The 22,198-nt window shown below is 40.0% G+C and overlaps 1 protein-coding gene across 1 annotated transcript in view; it reads left to right on the forward strand.

Annotated features, from left to right (window-relative positions):
• The window catches only part of Tmem135 (transmembrane protein 135), a 212,116-nt gene that overhangs the window by 177,604 nt on the left and 12,314 nt on the right, over positions 1-22,198 (forward strand). Inside the window, exons 7-9 of the mRNA XM_052159103.1 lie at positions 12,170-12,211; positions 18,337-18,483; positions 20,912-20,981. Of these exons, the coding sequence (XP_052015063.1) occupies positions 12,170-12,211; positions 18,337-18,483; positions 20,912-20,981 (259 nt within the window). The remainder of the gene's footprint in view (positions 1-12,169; positions 12,212-18,336; positions 18,484-20,911; positions 20,982-22,198) is intronic.

The following is a 22,198-nucleotide window of genomic DNA, read 5'->3' on the forward strand; positions in this document are numbered from 1 at the left end:
AACAGTATCAGATAGGCTCTGCTATTTACAGTTTCAGTTGGAATAGCAGGGACAGAGTTTAAATAGCCTGCTCATGAGTCTGCAACCCTCTACTGACTCTAACTCAATAATTACACATTGACAAATGAATAATTGTTCAAACAAATAATATTTGCTTCATTATTTCTTGGGAGTAGTAGTAATTACACAAGGCTGAAGGAAAAGCAGCTTCCCCCTCTATAATGACACTTTTTGTTGCCCTTCCTTCTACCCAGAGTAAAGAAACAAGGCCACTATCAGTTTTATGCACACAGTAAAATGTGGATCTCTATTGTAGCTGGCGACAATGAGGATTTTGGGGACAAGACAGCCTATGAATGCCCTATTAGATAGTACTTACTGCACTAAAGCTCTGGGGGTTTTTGATTCCTTAAAAATAATATTACATTTATAGTCAATTAAGGTTGATATTCTTATGTTCATTTTGCTGTAGTCTTGACTTATTTTTAACCATATTTGAGTTATTTCTTTAATACCTTTTGATAAGCATTAAAAGAAGATTACTGTGATTAATTAAATGAAGATTACTGTGCGGCTTCATCTTTTATCTAAGAAACAAAATAAAGGAGCAATACATACTTCAGATGTTCTTAATATCTATTGATTTCAACAGAATTTAGTTGGTAGGTTACTATTTTGGAACCTTAAGTAGATATTCCTAATGGTATATATTAAGAAAATGGAGTAGTGTGAGAGGGGGATCGTGTGAGTCATTCTACTCTAGAAGGAGGGCCTTCCTCCTGGAGGTGAAATGCATTCCCTTTCCATGTGCTCACCACCATGCTGGAGCCATCTTAGACTCCTGTTCCTGATACCAGGTTACCTATTGCTCCACAGGATAGTATCCCTTCCTCTTCTGTGTCCTCCACCTTTGCATTCTGTTGTCCTTGACCTTGATATGGAAGCCAAGACTGGGTGTCCTTCCACTGTGCTTTGTTCTGTACGTTACATCATGTTCTGTATGTTACAGTTCCTTCTGTACTATGGTACTGGTGTTTATTTGCGTGACTACCTCTGGATTGTGACCCTGTTTCAGGATAGTGATGCTGGTTGTTTCAGCACTTAAGGACTTGCATGGCGAATAGTAATTGTCAGTAAGTATTTAAGGGTATGAGTGGATGCATAAATGATGAAACAATTCCAGCACTGTCCCAACATGCAAACATTATGGTCTCATCTCCCTTGCTGGAATGCAGTTCCTGGAAAAGTGGTAAACATGCCTGCCATAGTGGCTCTGCCTTTTAGACCTGATATATTCATATTTCAATGGCAGTTTATTTCATTGGCATTTTAAAAAACACCTCCGGCCAGTGGTGCACGCCTGTAATCCCAGCACCTGGGAGGCAGAGGTAGGCAGATTTCTAAGTTCAAGGCCAGTCTGGTCTACAGCGTGAGTTCCAAGACAGCCAGGGCTATACAGAGAAACCCTGTCTCAAAAAACAAAAAACAAAACAAAACAAAACAAAACAAAAAACACATTCTACTGTTTGGGGCTAGAGAGATGGCTCAGTGGGTATGAGCACTTACTGCTTTTCCAAAGGTCATGAGTTCAAATCCCAGCACCCACATGGTGGCCTACAACCATCTGTAAAGAAATCTGATGCCCTCTTCTGGTGCTTCTGAAGACAGCTACAGTGTACTTACATGTAACAAATAAATCTTTTTTTAAAAAACAGACAAACAAGCACTTCTGCATAAGAAGAGACTGAGCCCTCTGTTTCTGACGCACATGCTCATGTTCATTTGCTCAGCAGAGTGAATAAATTAAAAGAGCTTTGTGTGCTGGTCAAGTGCTTGGAGCTGTTGATAGGTTTTCAGGTAGCTGATTAAAAACTAAATTGTTTCAAAACCTGAAAGTCAAAACAGACAAGCCCCAGAGTTTCTGCTATAGAAATGAATCCAAGCTACTTGGTGCCCAATTAGGAATATAATTGCTTTACAACCGATAAATTTCTTAATTTCTACATAGATTAAATTTTTCTTTCAACATATTTTTAGTAAGTGTTCTATCTGCTGTGCAATATCATTGCCAGTTCAGTATAATGGGACTGCTCTGAACTATCTGAAGGATTAAGACATTAGTAAAGAATCTTAAACTGTACACAGTGTATGCAGAACTGTAAATACTTAATGTGCTATAGAAAAGCCTGTTACCAGAAAGATCTTTTATCTAATCACCCTGCTTGAAATTAGTATGAGAAACATGGACTAATGGTATCATGTTCTGTAGAAAAGAGGAATTTTGTTTTGAATTTCTTTAAATATTATAAATAAACATACTTGATTCTCAACGGTTACATGTTTGGCCCTAATAGTAGACAGGTGCTGCTGTTGACGATCTTTTGTGGCGCTTCCACAGGAAAGCACGCATTCCCTCTCCTGCTTGCACGGGACCAGGAGTTGGGATGTGCTTTGCCTGAGTAATTGTAAGTGGAAGTGACATATGCTTAATTAGAAGCAGTAGACCAGTTTTCTACATTTTCTTTCTTTTCTTCTGACAACTCACATTCATTCCAGATGGACATCTCTCTATCACACTAAGACAAAATAAAGATGGCTGCCAAAAGCCAGCCCTTGTTACACATGTGGCATGAGCAGAGAATAAACTTGTTAGAAACCATTGAGATTTTTTTCTGCAACTTAACCCAGCCCCCTAGTTCCCAAGAGTTAGCATGAACCTGTGTGAGAATCACATCTAGGATGTCTTGTAACACAAGTTGCAATATGCCCTTTGGCTCTACTGTTGGAGTCTCCAGATTCTGTGGATCTAGAGAAAGAGTCTATGCCTGCAGTAGGCCAGTGGTAGTGACCAAGGCTTTGCATTTCTCATATGGAAGTAGCTGTTTTGAAGGGGAGGCAGTGCAAAAGGGCAGCTTCTTGAGTTTTGACCAAAGCATGCTTTCTAGCAAATCATGGTTTGAAAGTGTGGAGCTGACCACCTGTTCCTTTAAAGCATGCCCTTTGTAGCATCCAAAGTTTTCGCAGTACCAGTTGAGCAACTGCCACCGCCTTGCTTTGCATCTGTGGTTTTCCTTGGACACTTACAGATGCTTATCTCTCTATGCTATTTCTTCTTCATAATTGGAACTGAAGCTAGAGAATTAGCCATTTGAGATGGACTTCCTGTCGTCTTCTGATGGATGGAACTAAACTGTTTGGGGGGAGTTCACTTCTTTGGCATACATTTCTCAATGATCAGAGACTAATGTTAATATTTTCAGATTGCTGATCATTTTACTCACTGTGAAAACTAAATTGCTATATTACTGACATGGATACCAATATATTTGAAATGATATGATCTATTTAAAATACTTTGTTTCTTCTTTTTCTCAGTACTTATGGGAGGAGAAAAAGTTCATAGAATTTACCAGTCTTGAGGTCCTTTAAAAAATCATGGTTGTAATTAATTCCATTAATTACATGATTAATTATATTATAATTATTATTAATCAAATAATTAGTTTTATTTCTAGCAATGCTATGAATTTGAGGCATTTATTAAATTTTTCTTGGACTTATGTGAAAAGTAACTTCAGTCTTACCCCTAGCACCTGTGTCGCATGCGAGCAGGTGTTACTGGTGAGGAGCTGCACAGGCTCCTCAGTCCGGGTCCAGGAAGTCGCCATCTATTCCTTTTTGTCTTCAGGCTCGACCAGCACAGCTCTACAGAAATGTATCCTATTGACATTTCTCTTGGGTGATTCTTGGCTTCTAAGCTACTACAGTAAGCTTGGAACACTACTTTCCTAGTGTTTGGATTGTAAGCAAAAGCCATCCAAGCTTGTCCAAGTTTAAGGAGAAATCTGATGCTGTTGGGGTTGTTGCTGTGTGTCTCAGCCCAACTGTTTCTGATTTGTATGTGGGACACAGCGGAAGGCAGAGCACAGTAATCATTGGGAGGCTCACACTTGGTTCCCTGCAACTGCTGCCTGCCTCAGCGGCATTCTTTGGGATCTTGGGGACCAACCCAATCCCCAGGGCTGCAGGCATGAAATGAGTGTTTGAAAAAATATTTATTGGAGTCAAAAGCAGTTTTGTTGACTCACTTGAAAGTGTATGGAGAGGATTTATTGAGAGTATTTGGAATTAGGATTGTTCGAAACAAAACAAACTTTCCCAATTTAATTGTTGCTCTTCTAGCTCTGGCTTGCAGTGCATGGCATAACTTACAATAAGAACACATGGTTTATTCTATTTTTCATGTTAAGTAGTATATATGCAGGCTGAAACAAAGCTCCATCGGTTTTTGTTTTTATTATTATTTTAGGCTCTTTAAAAAATATTTTTTTAATTTATTTATGTATGTGAGTACATTGTCTCCAGACACACCAGAAGAGGGCATGAGATCCCGTCACAGATGCTTGTGAGCCACCATGCTGGGAATTGAACTCAGGACCACTGGAAGAGCTGACAGTGGTCCTAACTGCTGAGCTATCTCTCCAGCCCCACAAAGCTCTAGAATATTGTTCAAACAATAATAGATGTAAGGAGAAGGTCCTCGGTGTACATTTAGGCATTGTGATGTTTTAACCACATATATCATAAGTCTGAATAGTAACTTTGAAGCAGTCAGTTTAACCTATTTGCATATGTACTTATGATTAAAACATTAAAAGTTTAAAACATACAAGATGCAACTTGTTCTATCTCAGTTTTTCTTGTCATTTGCATGATAAGCAAATGTAATAAAACACACAATTATTGGTCAAATCTCGTATTTTGGGTTATAATTTAGTATCAGGGTATATTCCTACTTTTGAAAATGAGGTCGGAAATAAACTACAAAACTTTTTATTATTTTTCAAGAATAAAAATTTAGTTTATTAAAAACAAACTACTCAAAATTGCATGTTTTGAATTTATATACTCCTTTATTTTATAGATGTGAGTGCTTTACCTGTGTGTATGTATGCATCCCTTATGTGTGCCTTGTGCCCACGGAGGTCCCAAAGGGCCTGTCCTGGAACTGGAGTTACAGATGGGTTCCAACTGTCGTCATGCCAGGAATGGACCCAGATCCTCTGCCTGAGCTACGAGTGCTCTAAACTACTGAGCTATCTCTTTTTTCTTTTTTCTTTTTTCTTTTTCCTTTTCCTTTTCCTTTTTCTTTTTCCTTTTCCTTTTCTTTTTCTTTTTCTTTTTCTTTTTTTCTTTTTTTTTTTTTTAGCTATCTCTTCAACCCTATGAGTTTCCTTTAGAATGAACAGTCATGACCCTAAATCTGAGGCATTTAAGTGAGCACATTCATTCTTTTTAGACTTTAAATTTTTTCTATTGGATTTATTACAAATTAATTTGTGGTTTTGATACCAATGGTACAGCAATTAAAAAATTCCAAATTTTGTTGATATGTGTCTTTAGTCATTTTCATTATCATTGTTTTTTTTTTATAACACCAGTAAAAATTTCAGCATTTGAACTCTGAGTAGTTTCTTTTAAAAGCAGTTTTCTAATTTGTCTTTCTTTTTTTTCATCGTTGTGCTCTCACGTGGTTTCTGTGAGTCTTAATTTAAATCTAAGGTTGGAAGTGATGATTCAAGTACTTAAAGCACTATGCAAAGGTGTCTGCATTCCCCAGATTACCAGCAAGTTGCCCATTGTGTAGCAGATGCTCAATTAATGATCATTGAGTAGATTAAAGTAGAGTATATAGACTGTTAGCTACATTTAATAGTTCAGTTTCATGGAAACTGTTCAGTAAGTCAGAACCAGCGCAGAGAGCGTAAGTGTAGCAGTTGATCCATGGAGTGTGTGTGTGCATGTAAAAAGTAATTGAGCCTTATAGTTCTCTCAAGCCTAGTTAAAAAAAATCATGCCTATAAACCTTATAAATATAAAGATTTTCCTCTAACATGCATTTTTTTCCATGAAGAGATATTATAAGTGAAACTTAGGAAATATTTTATATTGATTGTATGAACTGAATCATTAAAAACTGAGCAAATAAACGATTTCCGTTCTCATTGTTTTCAGTGTCCTGGGAACTGTAGACTGAGTTGGAAGTGGCAAGTCACACACTTTCCTGTGTCACAGTGACGGATGCAAAATATTTTATAATTTTGTGACATTACAGAACTATAGAAACAGAAACTCCAAAACTCAGATATTGTGGTATTTACATAACAGAGCATAATGTAACATTTTCTTAATGACATTTTTAATTCCTTTTAAAATGCATATTTAGTACCAAAAAACGTTGCTTCCTCGGTACTAGTTCTTCCAGGGGTGGTTCTGTAGTGACATCTGCTGGTGACATGTTGTAAAGTACATCACAGAATTAAGTAAGCCTGGGTGAAAAAATACATTTTGTGCAGAATTGTTTCGTTTACTATTATTTATACATCTAACTCAAAATTTGGACATTTGATCAAGGATGTTATTTTAGTAGCATAAGTATTAGCCCTCTCTGTGCTTCCCAAAATGCAGCGTGCAGATCCAACTTAAGTTTTTGGTAATAGCTGTCTATCGACTGAGGTTTTTGCTGCAGAGCTGCAAACCCCTTTCTCCTTTGTCTTCATTGGTATCACACCTTACATTAGCACAGAGCTTTGCAAACGTAGACCAGGGGCTGAACTATGGTAGTTTGTATAATCTGCACAGACTAAATAAATAGCAAGCTTAAGCATGCCTGAGTTGAATGCATTAGCTTTACGGACAGTTGAAAATAATGTGAAACTTTATTTTAGAGGGTGATAATATTTGAAGAAATTGATGAAATATTTTTCTATGTTAGAGTTTATGGGTAAATCATGTATATATACACGTGCACACCTGACACATTTCTACATTTGTACTTGTTTCCTTATTTGTGGTTGTATCTAGTCTCCTGTGTTGACATACTGTGTAAAAAGTCTTCCTCCGTGGTCCTCAGACCTTCACAGCCATCTGCCTGCCTCTGGTATTCACTGTCACTGTCACATTCACTATCTGGTATTCAGCCCAGTCACATCTCACACTTATATTCAAGTCAGTATATGGCTGTTGTGTTCTTTGCTTTAGCCCAGATCTGACAGCCGGTATGGACTTCTCTCTTGTGTACTCTACATTCAACCTATGAAGGAATTTGAATTGCTCACCCTTGAAATATATTCACATTGTTCTCCTTTCCCTTCCAGTCATGGCCACCTTTCTCAGGCCTCTAACTCCGCCTTCCTATCATGTTTCCCACTCATCAGCCAAAATACTTCTCGTGGAACTTAAGACAGAGCTTCCTCTACTGAAATCCCTCCGAAGTCCTTTCCTTGCCCAAAGGCTCCTGCCTCTCTGCAGGGTAGAAACGCCCTCCTTTTTCCATGGCCATATCTCCTACCCCCTTGTGTCAGTCACCTCTTCCCCTGGATTCTAGCAACTTCCGTTCTCTCTGCTGTGTGCACTCAGCACAGTTCTGAACTTGTGGCTTCAAATTGAAATTCTGCCCCTCAGTTCCTTAAAGTTGGGAACTGATTATCATCCTTTGCCTTCTTAAAGAGACTACTTGACCTATTATATTATTTATATAAAAAGGAAAAGCCAGCTCCTCCCTCCCCTGCCTTGTAGGTTTTTTCCCCCACAGCGATTATTCTGGGTCTTATCCTTCTGTTGAATTTCGCCCGGAGGGTGCATGTCAGCTGAGAGTTGGAGGCTCTTGTGGTCATGGGTTTGTAATGGAACCTAAGCCAGTTCCTGCACATGGTAGATACCCAAGATGTGGTAAATACTTAGATGGAGACTTGGTTTGATCTGCATTGTAAACACCAAGGCCATAGCAAAGTGAAGAACTTTCTAGTGGGGTCTGCCTTGTTGAAATCTTTCTATCATGCCTTCCACATTGAACATAGATTTCAGTAATGTTTCACAGTTAAGTTAATACCTGCACAATACACTAAGTGTCAAAATGTGGGGCCACATTTTAAAGACTCTTCTTGCAGAATAATTACTTTATTGTCCCTTTGACCCTCAGTTACCTTAACAAACCTTAGACACGTGAATGGGAGAAAGAATAGCCCCTTTTGAATCCATGTTAAGACTTTATCAATATAAAGTGCTTCCCACAGGGTTCTACTGAAGAGCCAGACTTTCATCATAATGAAATTGCAAATTCATTTGTATACATCCCCTTTATGCTTGAAAGCTACTTTTTGATGTTTGGTCTGCAATTAAATGTATTGTGCAGAGCCACATATATGCCTTGCTGACTAGACCAGGCTGTCAGAATCTTTTAACTGTTCAACACTGCACAAAGACAAATGGCCATCTTTTAACAATAACATCCCAAGGCCAAAATTTGTTCCCAAATGTGCATAATCTTTTAATTGATCTACTGCTTTCTTTTTCCCAGTCACTAGGCCCCTTGCCTATTCTTGCTACGCCTCCACCACTCCACCAATCCAGATTATGGGTTTTAAATTTCTGTGAAACACTTTCTTCTGATGGAAAAAGATAAGTTTAAGTAATGTAATTTTCCCAAGCACACTTTCACTTTAATTTATAAATTCTTTGCCTTCATGCACATTCTGTCATACATGCACACTTATATCATGTATTACCTAAATGTAAACTTTGAGTTACATTTCCCACTGTCAACGTGACCACCAAGTCAGTCACGCTGATTAACTGCCATAAGCCTTAAATGTTTTAATACATCTTCACATGGCTTAAATATTTGTAAGATTCTAGGTCACATAAAAAAAGATTTTAAAATTAAAGCAGTTGTTCCATATATTTTCTTTATAGCTTGTCATACAAGCGACAAGTGGAATAAGTTGTCTACTTACATTTGAAGATGCACTTTTTAAAATTCAAGTCTAATGAGACTGTCACTTTCTCACTAGCCGTTACAGATTTTTTTCAAGAGATTTTGATAATAAATACTCCCTTTATGACTGATTATATCAAAGGTTCCTTGTGGCTATAACTTTTTTGCAGAAAGGATTTTTGAGTACTTAAGTCTATTTTGAATACTTATTGTTAATCGGAGAATCTTTTTTTAAACATATACAAAATTTATTTAAAAGCTCTTTATGTTGTACACTTAAACTATATGCAGTATAAATAGTTTAAAAAGTATTACTTGTCTAAACTTATCAACTTATATAAACACACACACACACACACACACACACACACACACACACACACTATAGTTGCTGTATTACCTATATAATTTGTAACAGGACCGCAGACATTAACTCAATTGTTTCCATGATCGAAGTAATTTTTTTAATTTTTTTATTGAATATATTCTACATTTACATTTCAAATGTTATACCCTTTCTTGGTTTCCCCCCTCCCAGAAAACCCCCAACCCATCCTCCTACCCCCTGCCCCTCCACGCAAGCCACTCCCCCCCCCCCAATTTCCCCACGATGGGGCATCCTTTCTTTTTTAAATTGAATATCATCTTCATTTACATAGCCATGGTAAAACCTTTAATTACAACCTACTCTGCATTTCCCCTGGCTAAAGACAATGCAGTTAACATTGTCTAGGATGGGAGGGGGAGTTCCTGATTATTCAGATTATCACTGCCACTACCTTTACACACCTGGAGTTCTGAATTCTATTAGTCTGTTAGTCCTGTGACCTTCACGAGGTAAGGCTGTTGCAGGTTTTGAGCCCCATGAAAGTACAAATGCACACAAGCCTACCCTCAGGACTGTATTGTTTTCAAAGGAAACATGACTAAAGCGCCCGAACTGCACAGCAGTGGCAAACATTCACGCAGTGCTGCTTGGACGGTCACGGTCACGGTCTGTGCCTATCCCAGGTTCTGTCTCCTTAGCCAGCAGCTTCGTGGGCTGTTGCAATGAACTTGAAGCCCTTCTGTGCCTGCTTAGCCCTTTGTTGCCCTGCACCCACTGAATTAAGGAGCCAGGAATTGCCATGTGAGATGCTCACAGTGGATGCACTGCTCTTCTTTTTTTTTTTTTTTTTTTTTTTCATTCTTTTTTTTTATTCGATATAATTTATTTACATTTCAAATGATTTCCCCTTTTCTAGCCCCCCCCCACTCCCCGAAAGTCCCGTAAGCCCCCTTCTCTTCCCCTGTCCTCCCTCCCACCCATTCCCAGTTCCCCGTTCTGGTTTTGCCAAATACTGTTTCACTGAGTCTTTCCAGAACCAGGGACCACTCCTGCTTTCTTCTTGTATCTCATTTGATGTGTGGATTATGTTTTGGGTATTCCAGTTTTCTAGGTTAATAACCACTTATTAGTGAGTGCATACCATGATTCACCTTTTGAGTCTGGGTTACCTCACTTAGTATGATGTTCTCTAGCTCCATCCATTTGCCTAAGAATTTCATGAATTCATTGTTTCTAATGGCTGACTAGTACTCCATTGTGTAGATATACCACATTTTTTGCATCCACTCTTCTGTTGAGGGATACCTGGGTTCTTTCCAGCACCTGGCAATTATAAATAGGGCTGCTATGAACATAGTAGAGCATGTATCCTTATTACATGGTGGGGAATCCTCTGGGTATATGCCCAGGAGTGGTATAGCAGGATCTTCTGGAAGTGAGGTGCCCAGTTTTCGGAGGAACCGCCAGACTGATTTCCAGAGTGGTTGTACCAATTTGCAACCCCACCAGCAGTAGAGGAGTGTTCCTCTTTCTCCGCACCCTCTCCAACACCTGCTGTCTCCTGAATTTTTAATCTTAGCCATTCTGACTGGTGTAAGATGAAATCTTAGGGTTGTTTTGATTTGCATTTCCCTAATGACTAATGAAGTTGAGCATTTTTTAAGATGCTTCTCCGCCATCCGAAGTTCTTCAGGTGAGAATTCTTTGTTTAACTCTGTACCCCATTTTTTAATAGGGTTGTTCGGTTTTCTGGAGTCTAACTTCTTGAGTTCTTTATATATATTGGATATTAGCCCTCTATCTGATGTAGGATTGGTGAAGATCTTTTCCCAATTTGTTGGTTGCCGATCTGTCCTCTTGATGGTGTTACAAAATCAACTCAAGCAAATCAGTGGCCTTCCTATACTCAAAGGATAAGCAGGCTGAGAAAGAAATTAGGGAAATGACCCCCTTCACAATAGCCACAAACAGTATAAAGTATCTTGGGGTGACTCTTACCAAACATGCGAAAGATCTGTATGACAAGAACTTCAAGACTCTGAAGAAGGAAATGGAAGAAGACCTCAAAAAATGGGAAAACCTCCCATGCTCATGGATCGGTAGAATCAATATAGTTAAAATGGCCATTTTGCCTAAAGCACTATACAGATTCAATGCAATACCCATCAAAATCCCAACTCAATTCTTCACAGAGTTAGAAAGAGCAATTATCAAATTCATCTGGAACAACAAAAAACCCAGGATAGCTAAAACTATTCTCAGCAACAAAAGAAAATCTGGGGGAATCAGTATCCCTGACCTCAAGCAATACTACAGAGCAATAGTGTTAAAAACTGCATGGTATTGGTACAGTGACAGGCAGGAGGATCAATGGAACAGGATTGAAGATCCAGAAATGAACCCACACACCTATGGCCACTTGATCCTCGACAAAGAGGCTGAAAACATCCAATGGAAAAAAGATAGCCTTTTCAACAAATGGTGCTGGTTCAACTGGAGGTCAGCATGCAGAAGAATGCGAATTGATCCATCCTTGTCTCCTTGTACTAAGCTCAAATCCAAATGGATCAAGGACCTCCACATAAAGCTAGACACTCTGAAGCTAATAGAAAAGAAACTGGGGAAGACCCTTGAGGACATCGGTACAGGGAGAAAGTTTCTGAACAGAACACCAATAGCGTATGCTCTAAGAGCAAGAATTGACAAATGGGACCTCATAAGGTTACAGAGTTTCTGTAAGGCAATGCACTGCTCTTCTTTGTAGGGATCAGGAGGAATGAAGAGTGTCTTAGCCTTGCTTTAGATCCAGATGGAACCCTTAGAAGATTGACTTAAGTCTCCCCTTGCTCTGGTTCTGAGGATTGAGCCCTAAGTTGTGTTCCTATGCCAGAGGAAATCTTTAGTGTACTAGTTGTGTTGTGGAAGGCGATTTGCTGTATTTTTCATTGTTTATGTCATTACCAAAAATTTTCGTACTTTAAGCCATTTTTAGGAAGGAATGCTATTTTATATACCACTTTATATTTCAAAACTTGTCATTTTATGATTGCAAATTTTTCTTTTAGGAGCAAAGATGGCTTAAAAGGCTTTACGTTTTCTGCACTTAGGTAAGTAGAATTCTGTCATTGTGTTGAGAGAAGTTGCAAGACAAAATAAAATAAAAATAAAAAAATAAAAATATAATAGTAAAAATATTGAGTGTATATAATTCCAATAAAGATTTAATAATTTAGTTTTTAATCTGACAGTATTTATAAAAGTCACAGTATTATTTCCTGCATTTATGGATAGTTTATTAAGTAATTTCTTAGACTGAGTTGAGTTTATGGGTGGGAATTACGAACTGCCAAGCACAATACGTCTTAAGTGTTCTTAGAGCATTTTATTTTTTCACCTCATCTATTAATGTGGTAATTGGCCTATTATATATACTATGTAAATGTTAGTTATCACCATTATTATATTTATAACTCAAAGCATCTTAACAAAGTAGATATTTTTTGCAACCACTCTGCAACGTTGGTCTTGTGTTTAATGGAATGTTCCACTGACATCTCACTGACATCCTAAATCCAAATCCCAGGTTTTCCCAGTTTGTGTGAGAAGCGTCACTTATTTCATTTTTCAGTGCCCATGGAATAGTGAAGTTTCTATCTGGCATTCACTGCGAGCACCAGAGAGCAAAGCTAGGGCGTGCCTCGGAGTCATCTTCTGCTGTGGCTGTTGTGGGGGGCTTGCACATAAGGTGCCTAGTGCAGGGCTCACAGCAGTGATCTTCAGATCGCAGGCTCCTTTGGGGGATGTGGATTTGAGGCATAGCTTTAGATAAGGGAAATTGAAGCTCACTGTTGGTAAAGCTGAGTCAGAATGGCTGTTGGGGACTCAAATGTTAGTTTTAGCAGGTGGTATCAGAGTGGTGAAGACCAGAGGGTCAGGGCAGGGAGAGGCTGATTTGGACTTGCTGAGTGGGTAGTAGACACTTAACAGTGTCAGAAGGAGGTGGTTAATGGTGAATTGGAAAGGTGAGTCCAGCAGAAGTATGAGCGACATTGGATGACAGAGAGCTAGAGGTAGGAAACTAAGTACTGTGATGTGTGGGATGATGGGAAGGTTCAAGAGAGAACTACAAGTCAAATGGAAGAAGGGGAAGCCCAGTGGACGGTTTTCCACCTTCTACAGCCTGACTCCCAGCTAACACTGAGAGCTAAGTGTGCTGAGCAGGTTGGCATTTACCTATAGATGGTATGGCATGGCAGAAGACTGTGTACTTGCCAGTTCTTCTAGTTCTTCAGGGTTTAATGGTGGAGCACCTTCTGGGAATGTATGAGGCCCTGGGTACAATCCCCAGGGGGTGAGGGGAGAGGAGGGGAAGAAGTTGTAGTAATAAGATTTTGATAACTAGACTTCTGAAGCCTGGTGCATGTAAAATGGTTTACTTTACATTTTTCATTAAGAGATATAGGAGAAAAAACTTTCCTTTGTCCTTAAATGATGATAAAGCATGCTTTTTAAATTGAAAGTTAATGACAAAGCAAAAGATTTCCTTTAGAGATAGCCTTGCCTCATTTTCCTAAGATTCTAACCAAATCCTTGGAAAATCTTGAAGATACTTTAGATAGTGTTGTATCTCTTCTTCACCAGCACTTTGAATCAGGGCTTCGTTTGGAATGCTTGGGCCTAACTTTTCTGTAGTATAGGACAACATTTTAGAAAAACGTTCACTCTTATAGGAATTCTTGTTAAATAAAGTTGTTAAGCATTGAAGAATTTTCTGCCTTTCACAAGTCAGCTTTCTTCCTTCTTTCCTGTCAGCCATTCTCCTTCATAGATGGGAAGGCATCAGTGAAATGTGCATCAGTCTCCTGTCTAATTCTCTGCCTTTATTCCTATCCACAACTTGGAAAGCAACAGTGTTAGTTCTGGCTGTGAGACACAACTGAAAAATCTGGCCCCTCCGTTGTAATATCAGCACAGTTTTAATTAACTGTCTTCTCCTCAGCCTATGAAGGCAGAAATATATCTGACTCATTCATTGGTGCATTCTTGATACAGTACACATCTGGAGACAAAGTAAAAGCGTAACCAAATAAATACTGAGTGAATGTTGTTCAATTTTCATGTGGTATATACAGCATTTATATAATATATGCCCTTCTACTAAACAGGGTGGATTTCATTTTATATTGCATTTATTGCCCATTGATTATTCTTAGATACTTAAAGATGGCACGTAATTGTAATAAGAAGGTTAGATTCTGTTTTAATTGTCAGGTTTCATTGTCAGAGAATAATGGGTTAATGGACATTGTTCTTAGAGGTTTCCTAAAGAATTACCTCACATGAATTTCTATTCTGCATCTTCCTATTGTCGCCAGTCGATTGTTGCTACAGATACATACAGTGAGTTTATAGCCAGTCAACATATTCAACATCCAACATTAATTACAGAAGGGCGGGGACAGAAAAGTACTTGTGGTGGCCAAACTTAGCAAGTATGACTTCCTGGCAGTAAACTTTATGAGAAAAGAATGTTCCCTGACTGATGGGTTGGAGGGTGCTGGCCACTCTGGAGCATAGTTGGATACAAATAGATGCAGTCGTCCTCAGGCTTGAAGGAAGTGCCCTCCTCGAGAGATTATAATTATTCTATCACAAACACACATTGTTTTGTAGAGTCTCCTTCATCTACTGAAACCATTGATAAAGCAGCTGAGTTTAATGTCTCCGTGCTAGACTCAAGCAAAAAGCTTTAGAACATAAAATTTTACTCTAATTCAGCACCTATGGTTTAATACATTCTACCTGTAAAAAGAGTACATAAGCTATAAAGATATCATTCATTCAGTATTGATTTGGTTATGCTTTTACTTTGTCTCGAGATGTGTGCTGTCTCAAGAATGCAGCAACGAATGAAATCAGATTAATTTCTGCCTTCAGAGGCTGTGGAGAGGACAGTATTAATTAAAATTGTGCTGGGACCGGATTGCAAAGGTGGGACCAGACTTTTCAGTTGTATTTCTCAGCCAGAGCTAACACTGTTGCTTTCTAGGTTGTAGATCGGGATTAAGCAGAGAATAAAGCAGAAAAACTGCCAAGAATACTTAAAAGTGTAAAAAAAAAGCCAGCATCTGTAACAGAACATTTTAAGTGCTAAGTCATCATTTCCCTGATTCCCCTTCCCCTGCCACCCCTTACCCCCTCAATGGCCCCTCCCCCCTCAATACCCCCCCCCCCTGAAAAAAGAGAGGTTGACAGTATGGTTGACAGTAGGAAGGAAGAGGGGGGCTTTTGAAAGGCAGAAGAGGATTATTTAACAAACAAGTAGGAAAGAAGGATGCAGACAGCACAAGGGTGATTTACCTGCAAATCTCTTAGCCTGCTGAAGTTAAGGGCAGCCTGGTCATCACGTGTTAGCTCAGGAGGCCATAAACTGTTGAAGCTCTCTGATGGTGAGAATATCAAGTTCTGATCTACACTTTAGGAAACTTTCTCAGGCAATTTTAAGGAGAAATTCTCTGTCTCTCCAGATGGGAGTAGAAAGGCACTGGAGTCGCTGGAGGCCAGGCCAGGGGGAAGGACCCTGGGAGGAGGGCCAGTGCAGGGCTAAAGGGGTGTGGCTTAGGGATGGCCGCAGCAGACTCCATGACTGGGGCTCAGACTCCACTACACCACAGCCACAGTGGCCCTCAGCCTGCCTAGTGCTGGGACCCTTTAGAGTACAGTTCCTCAGGGTTTGGTGACTCCCAACCACAAAATTATTTCATTTTACTTTAAAACTGTAATTTTGCTACTGTTACAAACTTCAAGTAAATATTTGATATGCAGGGTGTGTTATATGACCCCCAAAAGGGTTATAAGCAACATGTTGAGAATCACTGCTCTAGACAGCTTTCTATTAGTGGTTACTGACAATGTGACTTTTGTACACAGGGCTGTCCCTTATTTAAACTCATGTGAAATATAGTACCTGCAATACTATTGTGGGATCAAATGATGCAGCGTTTATGAAGTGCTTGCTGGCTCTGTGCCAACATTTTCAATTGCATTGTTTTGACAAATGGTCATCTCCTGTATGTGTTTGATTTTTCCGAAGAAAAATAAGTAGATTGACATGTAGTAGGTACTTGAGAAAGCATGTTATTACTATATCCATTCATTCATCTTTACAGTGTTACAGACATATGATAGCAAAGGAAATGGACATATTCCCACAGTCTGCACTGTGTAGCCATACTGTTGAAATAGTGTTGACAGTGTTGCCATTCATGGGGGCGGTGAGGCCACAGGTAAAGGGCCACTCAGTCACTTGCATAGAGGAGAGGACAACTTCTCCCAAGGAGTCACCTGTACTGTGAGATCATCAGCACTTGCCAAAAGAGCAGTAAGCTCCAAAAATAGAAGACTTTGTGGTTTTACCCGGTTGCTTATATAGAATTGAGTGCGGATCTTAAACTTTCTAGGCACAAATACAAATAGTGAGCAGATTCCCTGCAGTGAAAGCAGGGCTCTGCACACCTTTCGCCTGGGGAAGAGAAATGTTTTACTGAGCACACAAGGACAGGATGGGTCAGTGGTTAGGTGTAGCAGCATTTTGGTTTTATTTTCCAAATACTGAAGTTTTCTTTCTTTTCTTTTCTTTTTTCTTTTCTTTCTTTCTCTCTTTCTTTCCTTCCTTCCTTCCTTCCTTCCTTCTTTCTTTATTTCTTTTTCTTTTTCTTTTCTTTTTTTTTCTTTTCTTTTTTTTTTTTTTTTTTTTTTTGGTTTTCCAAGACAGGGTTTCTCAGTGTAGCCCTGGCTGTCCTGGAACTCACTCTGTTGACTAGGTTGAACTCAGAAATCTGCCAGCCTCTGCCTCCCAAGTACTGGGATTAAAGGCATGCACCACCACCACCCATCTTGAACTTTTCTTATTTTGTTTACACTGCAGTAAAGATTCCACTCAATCCTGGAATATTAGTGAAGAATTATTGATCCTTTCTCTTTGAGTCGATACACTAGATATGGATAGACTTTCTGAAACTTCAGAAGATGGGGTTTCCTTTGGAAATTTCAGCTGTTCTTTGTGTCAGCAATCACTCTTATGGTGCTGTGAAACTTCTGAGACAGCTCCCATCCGCATTATTATCTGATGGTGGGAACATTTTCAATTGCATTGTTTTGACAAATGGTCATCTCCTATATGTGTTTGATTCTTCCAAAGAAAAATAAGTAGATTGACATAATAATAGCAATAATGGAGTTTAAAATTTCTAGGGAAATATGAGGATAGGTATGGTTGGATGTTTCTATTCTATAGTTACCACTGTTTTACTGGGGACTCAAAGTCCTTTCATGTGCAAGTGACTTTACCTAATGCCACTGCTTATCAGTAAAAATGCTGATGTAAGTGAGGGCACAGTGAAACCTTAGAATCCGATTATTCCATAAGTGAAAGGAAAGCTTATTTGGGGAATTTCAGTGCTGAGATGGCTATCTCCTGGGATGTAGAGCGAATAGCATAAGGTGGGAAAGCCTTGGTTTTAAAGGAGCAGGTAGCTGTCAGCGGGAGTCTGTAATTGGAAAGGGAGTCTGTAATTGGAAACAGACTGGCAGTTTAGAGTGGCAGTGGGGAAGGTTTGTAGTCAGGAGAGCCAGAACCTTAGAAATGTGTTACAGGTAAATGCTGCTAGGGAGCTGGGCGCCCCACCCCAGTGGGGTGGGGGGTAAGGGAAGTAGTCTCTTCCGACTTGCTTCACAAGGCTCTGAGGAATGCCCCTGTAAGCCCCTGTTTGTCCACTAGCAATCTGTTTAGTTGATCAGAATCTAGTCCCAGCTGAGCCTGTCGTTTTGGGGTTTGGGGGCACAAATCCCAAATGTTTGGGCTTGTTTGGACCTAACAGCCATCTGGTATAAACTTAGTTTCACTCTGAATGAGAAACTATATTAGGATTGGTTCTGAGAAATTATAATTATGATTGACCCGTGCATCCATACTAACCCAATGCTCTTGAAAACGTAAAGCATGGAATGCCTTTAAAACGTCCTAAGTTAAAGATGGCCTCACAGAGTCCTGATTGCAGTGGATTTATTTGATTGAAAAGTATCATGTCAAGTAAATTCTCTTTTAGAGAATATTATTATTTTATGTAAGTTGTGAGACTATTTTAACTAAGAAATTAAACTGTATTCATATCTAAATATGTATTTTTTTCCCGTGGGGCGAAGACGACTAACACCATACTCTGACCTTCAGGTTTATTGTGGGGAAGGAAGAAATTCCCACGCACTCTTACTCACCAGAGACCGCATATGCAAAAGTGGAACAGAAGAGGGAGAAGCACCTGGGAACACCGAGGGCGATGAACGTCATCGCTCTGGTTCGGACCCTCGTGGACTCCATGTGAGTGCTCTGCCCCGTGTCACTTACCCTGTTTCGGGGTCACTGTGTATGGTAAGGCCCCGTTTTGCTCTTCAGGAAATGGTGTTACTCGTTTGTTCCTGGCAGTGACTAGCGCTAGAGTTTACAGAATGCCCACGATGGTGGGGGTGTTGCTCATTCTTTCTCATTGGGTGCCATATCATTACATGCCTTTAAGATAGAGTTCGTGGAATGGGAGCCATTTTCTGTTCTTCTGGGCAGAGTTAAGGAGGCTGTGAAGGGAGGAGTCCGGAGACACTGGCGCATGCTCAGTGGCTGTGCAGACTGTGGGCAGAGAACAGTTTCTGAGAGAACCAAGGTGACGCAGGAGTGAGGGCAAGCTTCAAGTAAAGCGTGTTTTCTAGCAGGGACAATACTGGGCTCTGGGGTGGAATATTTATCAGTTTATTATACAGAAAAATAAATCTTTACATTCTGAATGTTCATTTTTATGTTGCCATAGACATTTCATAAATTAAGTTTTACTTTGAAGTTATGTCGTCAGCCTGTGACGCAGTCATGGCAGTGATGTTAGAACAGAATGAGTAGGCAACATTGAGAGGAATGGGGTCACGTGTAGGAAGTGCGTGGGAATTTCTTCCTTCCCTACGATAACCCTGAAGGGCAGAGCATGGTGTTAGTCATCATCACCCCACAGAAAAAAAATTTATGTTTAAATATGAATACAGTTTAATTTCTTAGTTAAAATAGAAAACCTGCCTGCCTTCCACTATTATTTGCCTCTACCAGGTCTGTGTCTGTGGGAAAATAGTTCGAATACCATTCTTTACAAAATCCTTGTCATCATCTGGGGTTGGCACTTGTAGAATTGCCAGTTGGACTATGTAGGCATAGGTGATAATCACATTTGGCCAAATTCATTTTTTGTTTGTTTGTTTGTTTTTATATTGGTCTATACTGCAAACAGAAGATGGGGGGCAAAGAAAGTGTAAAGGCAGAAAGAGATGTGGCAGTGAACGCAAGCAAGTGTAAAAACAGGTTTGGGTCACCTGCGTGGAGAGCAGTGCGCTTGCCCTAATGGAGTAAACTGAGTGTAGGAGGAGGAGAACACGAGAGGGTGAAGGCGCACACGGCTCCTGAGGCCGGCTCGGGCTGGGTCAGCCGTGGCAGGCCTGCCCGCGGCTGCACTCAGTCCACTCAGGTAACTGTGAGAATTACATAGAAGCAACGCTAAAGGTCTGAGAGTAGCATCCTAGGACACTGGAATGCACTCTGGGTGACCAGGGAGAGCTCGCAGGATGGTACTGATGGCTGTGCTGGTAGTAGTCCTGGTAGTAAAACCTGACCTGTAGAGGAGTGATAGATTGCACAAGGCAGGCCGACTTCTGTAGCTCAACTCTGTTCAAGTTTCCAGCTTTAATCACTCAGCACTTCCACACGGCCAGATATGGCATATTGTTCCCATTACATAAGGCTTAGGTCAGAATGGCTGGTGCCATCCTGTTTGGCCAGGAGAGGCTTCCTGTGTAATCCAGCTGTAGTGCCAAAATTGATCGTTGAGAGGTCTTGCTGAAGAGTCAGCGCCAGTGCTCTTCTAGCTGCTGTTACACCAGGGGAGAAGTCTGTGCTCCCTCGCAGAACAGTTCACTGGCTGGGAGAAGTAGAGGGACTGCTCACTTTGGAACTTGAGCCCCTCAAAGAAAAGCGAGGCCTATGGAGATGCGTGTTCGTTGACTTACATTTTTATGCCGAGGGTGAATGAGGGGTCATAGAGTCCGTGTCCCACATGAACAGTAGTCCTGGCAGAAATGTTTATATGAAACTCCAGACTGTAAGTGGTTTACAGTTAAGTCACAAATAACCTTTGAGTTCCCACATGATTCCTATTTCCATATTTATTTTAATAACTGAATTTTGAATTCTGACACTTTATCAGGTTTCTTTTCCAGATGTTTCCTCTCAAATATAATTAAGTATAAATTCCTATAACCTGAACACATTCTCATTATGATTTTGTTTAAGTACTGACTTCACGGATGATTTATGATCATCATACTCTGTAACAAGAGATTTAAAGCTCCTAAAATTTCATGGTGTATATAGTAGACAGTGTAGCCATATTTTTCTTATTCAGTCACAAATATTTGCCAGTATCATCTTCTTATTCCCCAGTCTGTCGTTTGAACTGCGATCACATGTTTTGTACAAGGTGCTAGTAACAAAATCAAAACAATACTCTCTTAGCTCTGCTTCTGTAGGTCATAAAAAAGCTGTAACCATTTAGGGGAAAGTGGGGTCTTTTTCTCCTTTACTGGTGAGAAATTTTTAAATAGGTTTGCAACACACTCATGAACAATGTACATGCATGTGTGCACAGGCACACCTAGAGATGTATACATATGTGTACATACTTTAATTATAATTAGTTTTGACTCTGGTCTGATTTCAGATGCAAGCATGGACCAAGGCACAGATGCTGCAAGCATTATGAGGACAACTGCATTTCCTACTGCATTAAAGTGAGTCTGCAAAGGCGGCTCCATGATTTTTGTCAACAGTTGCTGCTTTATACCTGAGTAATATTTCTGTAGTAATTTCTAAGTAAATAGAAAAGTCCACATTCATTCTGCTGCTGTTTAATTTGTATTTGACTCAGATTACTGGAGCATGTCTATAGATCAGCATTAAGGGAGTTAACTGTGTCCATTCACACAAATTCCCTATTCTCTAGGGCACTTGGGTAATTTTGCAAAACTACACTTCTTGCCTCCCTACTTGTCTCTCATCACTAGCTCTGGAAAGAGTGTCTGCGGCAGGTGGCACCATCTGCTGCAAGTCCCGTAGATGTGAATGGTGCTCACAATCCCAGTGCTTTTAAGAAGTCACTTTCTTCTTACAAGGTCTGATTTTTTTTTCGTTTTTTCTTGGAGATTAGTTGACCAAGTCATAACCTCAGCTGTGCAATACTCTCTGCACGGTTATGGAGAACTTAGGTCCCGTCCCACATCCGTGCTTGAGTGGGATGCCAAGACTCAGTGTTGATAGTGCCGCTTGCCCAACTGCGTCTTCATCTCAGACTCCTCAGAGCCATGCCTAGGGTTAACAACAGTAGAATACATTTTCCTTGTGCAGTATCCAGATTTGATTTCCTGACTCATTTTCAAAGTGGCAACAACAAATAAATCAGACTCTGACGGCTCTTAAAGAGGGAGATTCTGTCTGACAACATACTAAGTGTATTCAAGGGAAGAGCTCAGGCTGGGTGTGGGGAACTGATACTGAGCATTTTCTAGGGAAAAGAAAAAAGACCAAGAATTGACAAGCAGTCACAAACCTAGTGAATCTGGTGAAGTGCGTTCCAGTGCTAAGGACTTAGCAGTTTGTGAAATACGTTAAACTGGAGACACGTGGGAGAGAAGTTTACACTATGAAAATACGTGGAAGTCTCTTTTGCTTGTTTTTGGATTATCTATGTAGCCCTGACTGTCGGAGTACTTACTATGTACATTTTGAGCTCACAGAAATCTGCTAGCCTCTGCCTCTGCTTCCTGACTCCTGGGATTGAAGGCTCAAATACTGAAGCTTTGACAAGGTGCACCTCACCCTGCTTACACCGTGTTAGACTACAGCCCTGCGTAGATACTCACATTAATTACATTCTCCTCAGCTCTGTGCTCTCAGCTGTCTTGGCAGGATCCTGTTCCTGCCTGCTTCTGTGTTGGCTCTGTGCTTTCTG

This window comes from Apodemus sylvaticus, chromosome 1, assembly GCF_947179515.1.
Source record: "Apodemus sylvaticus chromosome 1, mApoSyl1.1, whole genome shotgun sequence".
Classification (NCBI taxonomy): Eukaryota; Metazoa; Chordata; class Mammalia; order Rodentia; family Muridae; genus Apodemus; species Apodemus sylvaticus.